The 9,414-nt window shown below is 38.1% G+C and overlaps 2 protein-coding genes across 2 annotated transcripts; one reads left to right on the top strand and one right to left on the bottom strand.

The window, feature by feature from the left end:
* The first annotated feature begins 315 nt into the window (after positions 1–315).
* On the top strand, positions 316–5,209 carry LOC107905576 (THO complex subunit 5B). Its single transcript, XM_016832264.2, has 8 exons — positions 316–1,124; positions 1,232–1,522; positions 1,685–2,021; positions 2,385–2,722; positions 2,829–3,085; positions 3,421–4,018; positions 4,095–4,223; positions 4,500–5,209. Exons 1-8 carry the CDS (start codon positions 897–899, stop codon positions 4,764–4,766), a joined length of 2,445 nt encoding a protein of 814 aa, XP_016687753.1. The 5' UTR covers positions 316–896; the 3' UTR covers positions 4,767–5,209.
* Positions 5,210–5,414: 205 nt separating this feature from the next.
* LOC107905577 (ABSCISIC ACID-INSENSITIVE 5-like protein 5) lies at positions 5,415–8,544 on the bottom strand. The gene is made up of 5 exons (XM_016832265.2): positions 8,427–8,544; positions 6,813–7,913; positions 6,195–6,266; positions 6,069–6,098; positions 5,415–5,773 (listed from the first exon to the last, which is right to left on the bottom strand). The coding sequence occupies exons 1-5, from the start codon at positions 8,523–8,525 to the stop codon at positions 5,699–5,701; spliced, it is 1,377 nt and encodes a 458-aa protein (XP_016687754.1). The 5' UTR covers positions 8,526–8,544; the 3' UTR covers positions 5,415–5,698.
* Between the last annotated feature and the right edge of the window lie 870 nt (positions 8,545–9,414).

The following is a 9,414-nucleotide window of genomic DNA, read 5'->3' as shown; positions in this document are numbered from 1 at the left end:
ATATTGATACACTATTAATATTTATTAATTTCCACAAGATTAATATTTGTAAATAACGAACTTAAGAAATTTGTTTATTTAAAATTTTAAAAATATTTACTAATTAATTTTCATAATGAATGTTTTAATTAATTGATAATAACATTTTATTTCAATAATTTCACCAAAAAAAATTAAAGTATTATAAAAAAATAAATACCTAATAATAAAATGTGTCATATCCTTTATTTGTTATTTTACATATATCAACTTTTAACTTTCAACTTTCAACTAGATTTTATCAAACACTTTTAAATAAACTACAACTAATAAAATCAATTGCTCAAATCAACTATCAGTCAATTACCGAACAAGCTTCGCTTCGTGGAAAAACATTTTTCAGGAATTATCATTCGAGTTTTATCCCACATACTCCCATATTTTGGGTGGAGTTTCAGGCTTGATCGCCAGACCTTGAAAAAGTCCAGGCTACATTCCAACTTAATAAAGGACGGCACAGCACTTGTCCCTAGGAAATACTAGCAGTGGTTGGGGATATTAGGTTTTCATGTGATTTAGGCAGGGATATTTCCTTCTCCCGTGTTAGCGGAAACAACAACAAAACCACTGATCAGGCTGCAAGAGACACTGGAGTATATGCATGAGCTGATCAGTGGAAGGAATCTCCACTGGATCAACTTATTAAAACATTTAAATGAAATTTCATTTTTATCTCTTTAGAATGTTGGGCTTCGAGCGCCCGGTTTTAACATACCCAAACCCTAAGGCAAAGAAAGGCCGAAACAACTAAGGGGATCGCCGTTTTAATCAAATCGAAGTTGGAGCTGATTTTTTGCTTGGGATTTGTTGTTGTAGCCAAAAACTGAAGCAGAGTGCTGCTGAGGGGAAGCAAGAAGATGGAGGACGGAGAGATAGAGGAGGGAATGGTGGTGGACGAGAGATCAGAGTCACCAGCTCCGCCGCGCAAGCCTCAGAAATCTTCTTACGATACGCTTAAAGAAACCAAAGCCTCGGTCGAAGCAGTCGTCGCCAAAATCCTCTCTGTCAAAAAGGAAAAAAAACCAAAATCCGAGCTCAGAGAACAGGTCACCCAAATGTTCCTTCACTTCGTCAATCTCCGCCAGGTTATCTTCGTCTCTTCCTCTCTATCCCTCGCATCTCTATTTATCCATTAGAGAAGGAAAAATAATTGAAATGGAAACCTCGTGTTTTGATTTTCTTTATTTTTCAGGCGAATCGTAGCATATTGTTGGAGGAAGACAAAGTGAAAGCGGAGACGGAACGCGCAAAGGCGCCGGTTGATTTCACGACGCTGCAGCTTCACAATTTAATGTACGAGAAGAGTCACTATTTGAAAGCTATAAAAACTTGCAAAGATTTCAAATCTAAGTATCCTGATATCGAGCTTGTATCCGAGGAGGAGTTTTTTCGCGATGCGCCTGAAGAAATTAAGGGTTCAAATTTGTCTGATGATAGCTCGCACAATTTGATGCTTAAGAGACTTAATTATGAGTTATTCCAGGTATTTGCTAACTAAATCGAAGCTTAATTGATAAATATATTATTTTCTTTATCTATTTTTTTGATGTTATGAAAACTGTGTTTAGTAAAGCATATAACGTGTTTAAAGGAATTAGGGTAAAACTGCTTTGCTAAGCCAATGTTTGGATATTATCTTTCTCAGAGGAAAGAGCTATGCAAACTTTTAGAAAAGTTGGAACAACAGAAGAAAAGTCTTCTGGAGACGATAGCCAATCGGAAGAAGTTTCTGTCGAGTCTGCCATCACACCTCAAGTCCCTTAAGAAAGCATCGTTGCCTGTTCAGAATCAATTGGGTGTTTTGCATACAAAGAAACTGAAGCAACATAATTCAGCCGAACTTCTTCCACCTCCACTCTATGTGATTTACTCACAGTTCATGGCCCAGAAGGAAGCATTTGGTGAAGATATTGATCTGGAGATCATAGGAAGTCTGAAGGATGCTCAGGCTTTTGCCCGTCAGCAAGCAAATAAAGACAATGGTGAGTAATGCTAATCTTCCTTCTGATTGTATGCATAGTGACCATAGTTGATAGCTTTTGAGATGTTACTTTAAAGTTATTTCTGTACTCCAAGGTAATGGACAAGTAGGTTATTACAAATGGACGTGATCATTCAAGTTGAAAAATAAGGGTTGGTAACGAAATTAACTTTGTTAGGTTAGGTTAAACTCCTAGGAGGGTGAGTGTAACTAATCCTGTCTATTTCTGCAAAGAATTTTATTTATGATGTTTCCGATACTTATTTTACTTCAGTTTATCTTCTTAACTCTGCCTCTAAAATGTTCTGGGCTAGCAAATGGCTTCAATTTTTTTTAATCAAGTACTGATATTGTTAATTGCCAGGCGTATCTAATAGTATAGAGAGCTCAAGGATGGAGGATGATATACCAGATGAGGAAGATGATGGACAGAGGAGGAGAAAACGACCAAAGAGGGTTCCCAGCAAGGAGGCTATTGATCAGGCGGGAGTCTATCAAGTTCATCCTCTGAAAATTATCCTACACATATATGATGATGAGGCATCTGATCTTGGATCCACAAAACTTATTACTTTGAAGTTTGAGTACCTGTTAAAGTTGAATGTTGTTTGCGTTGGGATTGAAGGATCATCTGAAGGACCTGAGTATAATATCCTCTGTAATTTATTTCCTGATGACACCGGACTGGATCTGCCTCACCAGGTTTGTGTCTGATGGATATTATGTGCCCTGCTTTCACTGTTACCTTCACTAACATTTTTAAGCTTTCCTTTTCATGTAATACTGACTGTTCTGAATGATATTGCAGTCAGCCAAGCTCTTCATTGGTGATGGGGCTACATTTGATGAAAAGAGAACTTCACGTCCATACAAGTGGGCCCAGCATTTGGCCGGAATTGATTTCTTACCTGAGGTTTCACCATTGCTTAATAGTCAGGAAGCTTCAAACAATGAAACCAAAAGCGAAGCTGTTATCTCTGGTCTTGCATTGTATCGCCAGCAGAACAGAGTGCAGACAGTCGTGCAAAGAATCCGCTCACGAATAAAAGCTGAGCTGGCTCTTGCGTGAGTCACTGTCCTGTATGTTTGGAGTTTGGATCTTGAAGAAAACAATAAGAAAGCAAATAGGAGTGAATTCCACAATGTGGTCAAATCTGAATATTTTGGTTATAAAATATAATTTCCTGTGCTAGGGTCTTTGTTGGCATCTTTATGATATAAAGTCCCAAATTTGTGGTTTTAGTACAAATTTCTCTCTCTTCCTTAAATGGAACTTGTTTGTTTGATGCATCTTGCGTGTTGGAATTTGTTTTATTCTATGTTGGAATTCTCTTAGCTTGTTTTGTCTTCAGTATGGTAGGTTTTTGTTGAAAATTTGGAATTCTTTCATTGAATTACAGGGAACAGCTTGATTCACTTTCGAAGCTTAAATGGCCTGCTCTGAATTGTAAAAGTGTTCCGTGGGCCTTGCATACTCCCTTGTGCAGTTTGCATAGTTGGTCATCTGTAGGATCCAAAGTCAACGAGGCTTCATCTCAACCTATTATTGACTCAGAACCAGTTCAAGAGCCCATGGATGTTGATATGGATGGAAGATCTGGTATCTCGAAGGAAGAGCTGGAGGGTTTTAGGGAAGATGGGGAGCTTCCATCTTTGCTTTCAGTTCCATCCGTCACAAATGATGCTAAACTTACTCCACTAAAGGGATCTAGTCTTAACCATTCCAAGCAGTTGGCCTTGATTTCGAAGAGCATTTTGTCCCCAGGCAGTAGGGGAAAATTACCTAGTTTCAAAAAACATGACAATGAGTGTGTCTTCATGCTAGAGACTGATAGTGAAGTGGATGAACCCCTAGAGACAGAGACTGAAAACTCTTCTTCTACTCAGTGCTGTGAAATAGCTGAAAAATCATGGGTTGACTGTGGTATCAAGGAATTTGTTCTTCTTTTAACGAGGAAAATGGACACAACTGGGCACAATATGAAACTAGAAGCCAAGGTGTCAATAATTACTTCGTTTTGTTTTATCATGTTCATTAAAGATGGAAATCTGACATCAAATTAAACTGTTGCAGATTAAGATCAGCATGGAGTACCCTCTCAGGCCTCCTTTGTTTACTGTGAATCTTTACTCTCCTGGAGAAAGTTCTTCCAAGAATGACTATTCCGGGTGGCAGAATGAAGTTCGTGCTATGGAAGCTGAGGTAAGCAACTAGAATTTCTGAAGTAGCTATTTCTCATGATAATGCATTGTGATTCATTAGAGTTTTTCTTCAGGAGTTGACATGGAATGACATTACATGTAGCATAATTACAAGCTCATGCTTCTTATGGTGAATCATGAAGTTCGGAAATGATAAAAAGTTTTACCAATTTCTTATTCTCCTAACAACTTTAAACTGCATTGCCTGAGAGCCTACTGCTACTATCTTCCCTAAGCATGTGCAACTAATTCTCATTCTCTGGTTGCATTGTTGTAGGTAAATCTTCATATGTTAAAGATGGTACCCCCAGATGATGAAAACTATACATTATCACATCAAGTCTACTGTCTTGCTATGTTGTTTGACTATTACATGGATGAGGCAACTCCATCTTCCGAGAAGAGGAAGAGTAGTTCTGTGATTGATGTTGGATTGTGTAAACCTGTTAGTGGTAGGATTCTCGCCAGATCATTCAGGGGAAGGGATCGTCGGAAAATGATATCCTGGAAGGACATGGAATGCACTACTGGCTATCCTTTTTAGAATTAAAGTATATCATGATTTGGATGTAATGATGCTATCTTGCTGTACGGCCACAGAGGAAGTAACTTGGAGATGGATTTTTAACCCAAAAAAAGGACCAGGTTGAACCTTTTGTGCAACTAAAACAGTGAATCTACTAGTGAAGGTAAGGTTGCTATGGCAACTTGAAAGGAGTTGTTTCAAAGTGGATCTGATTCCCTTGACTTGCTAAACTCAAAAAGAAGGGGCTCAGCCTTTGATTAGCAAGCTGTATTAATGTCGGATGTGGCATCAATTTGTTTTTTCATAATGTTGAACCGTAAGGTATGTCTAGTGCTCTTATTTATCGATTTGCGATTATGTTTTAATTGGTTTTTGAATTTAGGGCATATCGATAAAATTATGAACAGGCATGTTTTCTAAGCTGTATGCTGAATTACACCCCTCCCCCGATCGTTATTGCATGTATTTCTCTTCGTTGAGCCATCAACGGCCCAAAGAACAGAGATTGGGTATTTTCATTGGTTACTTTTGCCGAGAGACGATGGTTTAGTAAAAGAGAGTAAAAGCCTAAGCATAGCACGATCCAACCGGCCAAGATGAAAAAATTCAGATCATGATCCTCTGATGAACATGTACTGGGCATCGCATTAACTAATTGGGCCATGCTTTTTCATGAAATAAACTCAAATTAGTTCAATTGATGTTGGGGATATTCCGAAATTTACAGATATGGTGTAACTAAATGAACCATCATCCTTGTGGGAGCAGGAAAAAAATTATTGCAAATATTGGAAGATCCTTATTCTACACTACAGGCTACAGCACTAATTCATCACTCCAAACCTAAAGATGGAACCATCCTTGCCACTTAAATATGTACAACCACCTGCCACGCATAATTTTAAGTTTTAACCACGAATCACAGGCTTCTTCGTAAACATGATTTACTTTCACCAAGGACCGGTCTGGGTTCTTCGTAGGCATCGCTTCTTAGCTCCTTGTTGCATATCCACCATCTCAATGACCTATGGCAGTCGAAGAATTTAAGCATGATTTTAGAATATAGAACATTCAAAGGTTGCCAAGTTCAAAGCACATTTTCTAGTAAGGTCGGTCATAATATTTAATAGGGCAAAAGAAAAATTTACAGCTCACGTGGATTGTGCACTTAAGAATGCTTTCAAAAGTAAACCAAGTAGTGAAGTAGAGTACATGGTGCAAGATTACGCAAATAACGATGCTTCATGGTGTTTGAGGAGGGTATAACTTAAGTTGTTAGTATATAAATAAAAACAGAGGTGCCAAAGACAACTTCATCACCTGATTTTTCTGCATTTCCATGATTTCTGCCTGCAAACAACCAAAGTACAGACGATAAGAGAATGTATAAGTACTATTGTGTGCAAATGATAAGGGGGTGCATTGAAAGAAAGAAAAGTAAAATACATGTTTCTTCCGCAATTCTTGATTCTCCTCTTTTAGCTTTGCAACTTCTGCTTCCAATTCCATTGTATAAGCCTAGCAGAGAACCCCCCCGGCGCCCCCCCCCCCAAAAAAATAAAAATTAAGAAACTTCAATGCATATATTTGAGACAACAATAATTTCACTGGTTAAAAGCCACCATGGGATACAACCGTTTTGCTGGATAATAGTTATACCAAAATCAATAAGGTCAAGAATGTCAACCTCAATTAAAGGGTTTTTTTAGGTTCTTATACGATACACAGCTTCAAACCTCCCATGTTGTTAAACAAATGCTCCATTTAGCCAGTAAAACTTCCCATGTCATGTCAGATGGCTATCAAAATTACCATACTGCAGCATAAATATTCCATGAAGTTTCGGTACGCACCAAGTCACAGATAATATGAGCAGAAGGTCAATGACTGATAAAACTCATTAAGCCACAACAAGAGGAAAATGGGTGGGATGGTAATTCTGATTTCTCAACTTTGGAAATTTAATGTGGGTTACGTTTTATTCGACTCGAAAAGCATAAAATTTCAAACAGAAGTTTCATTGAGTAGCTAAACGAATTTGAGTAACCTAGAGAATAGATTCACCTGCTTGCGAGCTCGTGATCTTGCAGCTGATTCTCTGTTCTTTATCATTCTCCTTTGCCTCCTCTCAGCAACCTTTTCCACCGCACTGTATTTCCTACCCCTCATGCTTCCATTAAACACATAAGGAACTGGGGAAACTGATGAAGTATCTCCACTGCTCTTCCCAATCCCATCTGACGAAACCTGGTTAGCAGGTGATCCGGTCGCAACACCTACCGCCCCTCCTAAACCAACCATCCCCATCCCTCCACCTTGCAGTGCACCTGCCTGAATCAGACCATTACTTATTCCCTGATCCCCAATCCCATGCATTCCACTCCGAATTCCAGGACTCCCCAACTGACCACCACTTTGTAAAGGTATCTGAGCTCCATATCCCACCCCTGTTTGCTTAGGAAAGATTGGTTGTTGGTGTTGGTGCTGCTGAGCCAACTGGTGCTGGTTTGATCTAACTCCATTAACGTTAGGATGCAAATTGGAAGCCTGAATACCAATTTGGTTACCACCATCAGGAATCCTAGTTCCCATCAAATTTGGACCTTTACCACCTTGTTGAAACCCAATTTCAAAACCAGTATTATTCCCACCAAAGAACCCCTCATTATTAACCTTCCCAGCCAATTGGGTATCCTCTATTACCACACCAGCCCTCACCAAAAACTCCTCTAAAGTCATCTCTCCTAAAGTTTGCTGCCTTTGTGGCATATTATTAGTGCCTCCTCCACCTCCAATACCGTCTTTCCCCAATGAATACTCCTTTGAAATATCTTTCCAGACTTCATCAACTGTTTTCTGGCTAAGTGTTCTTGGCAGAGTCAAAGAGCCTTGCCTTTGTAACCCTCCATTTCCCTCTAGGACACCACCGGAAGAAGCCATTGTTTGAATTTCTTCAGTATTCCAAATGTTCCTCAACAATTCATCCATGTTCATTGACCCAAAATCTTTGCCTATTCCACCCATAGTGCTTTGAAACTCATCAAAGGTTAGAGAATAGATTGACGGCTGTCTAGTTAGCAGGTTATTGCCCGGCGGTTTGTTCCCGCCGCCATCACCTGACGGCGGTGGGTTACTTCCAAAGTTCATGTTAGTCCCCATTAAAATCTGTATAGAATAGTGTCAAAGAAATGATCCTAAAAACTATGCTATATAAAAGTCCTTAACTACTACTTCAATGAAAATAAAACAGATAAAATAAATCCCATGCAGTTTGAATGATTTACATATTTCTATATTTGGGAAGTACACGTTGAAAAAAGAAGGAAAAACCCAAAAATCAAGATCTATACAGTAAATCTTTAACTAAGAAAAACAATAAAAAAACATAAACACAAAAGGGGATGTAAAGACCAACTCTTTCTTTTTTTTGTTCTGCAAGTGCTAGTAACACCTAACATTCCAATGTGCTCAAGAAATTTAACAAGCCACACCCGCAAAAAATTAAAAAATCAGATACTACATATGAGTCGATTAATTATTCAAAAGAAAACCCAATTTTCTAAATGAAATAAAAAAGTGGAACACGGCAAAGAGAAGAAGGGCTATAGCTAGCTAGAGAGACAAAGAAACACAGTGCTAAAGTTAGAGAGAGAAATTAAAAAAGGTAATATATTTCACCTTGTTTTTTAGGTTTAATATAATTTGTGCTTCTGGTTGCTTCTTTGGACGGCGTTTGGGGCGTCGTGGAAGCGCCAAGTGTTTATTTGTCTTTTTCATTTTCCCTTTTAAGACATTAAATATATAGGTTTTTTTCTTGCAGGACTGTTTTAAATAATTTTGTGGGGCGACGTGGACCAATAGAGTAGGGGTAGGAGGATTGTGATGTAAGCTCTGACCAATCATAAGTCGAAAAGTGGGACGATCTGGACCGTCCACGTTGCGTGCAGTGATTGAACTCTTTTGGTTGGTTTGGTTTGGTTTTGGATTGTAGTGGTATTGTTAGTTGGATACCGCCGACAAGAGAGAAATAGCTAAAGAAGAGTAATGGGCAGGCGTTGAATTGGATTCCGGGGGTATTTTCGTCTAAACAGCATGTTTGCGTGATGTTTATCCCCCCCCCTTTTTTTTTCATAGCCCCGATAAAGCCAATAATTTTTATTTGTTCCTTTATTACATGAGATTCGGGCTGGCTTCTTCAAACCCGGGATAAAGCGTTGAATTTTATGAATTAAAAATAATTAATTAAATTAAATTTTCGTTATAAAGCATTGATTTTGGTTTTTGGATAACATATTGTTTAATGTTTAATATAGTAAAAAATATTACTTCTTTATAATTTTCTTCATACCTTTTTCTTTTTTTTCTTACAAAATAGAAAAAAAGGAAGTGTGACGTCAAATATTATTAGCTCTTAGCTTGGACGAGATTCATATTTCTACATATAATTGAGTATGAAGTAAGCCACCAAAAAGACGAAACATATAAAACTAAGCTACTAAAAGACGGGTTATTTACCTAAGAAATAGCACCTTGTCTTCTGAGTTCGTGTGTGGCCAAGAAGATCCCATTTTTGTATTTGATTAGTTCAAATCAAAGGCAAAAGCATGATGGTTGATGAGATAAGATGTGGCAACAATTTACCTATAACAGAAATTACAAACAAGAA

This window comes from Gossypium hirsutum, chromosome D05, assembly GCF_007990345.1.
Source record: "Gossypium hirsutum isolate 1008001.06 chromosome D05, Gossypium_hirsutum_v2.1, whole genome shotgun sequence".
In the NCBI taxonomy this organism is placed as follows: Eukaryota; Viridiplantae; Streptophyta; class Magnoliopsida; order Malvales; family Malvaceae; genus Gossypium; species Gossypium hirsutum.
Note: the sequence above shows the minus strand (reverse complement) of the source record. Positions and strands in the feature narration are given on the sequence as shown.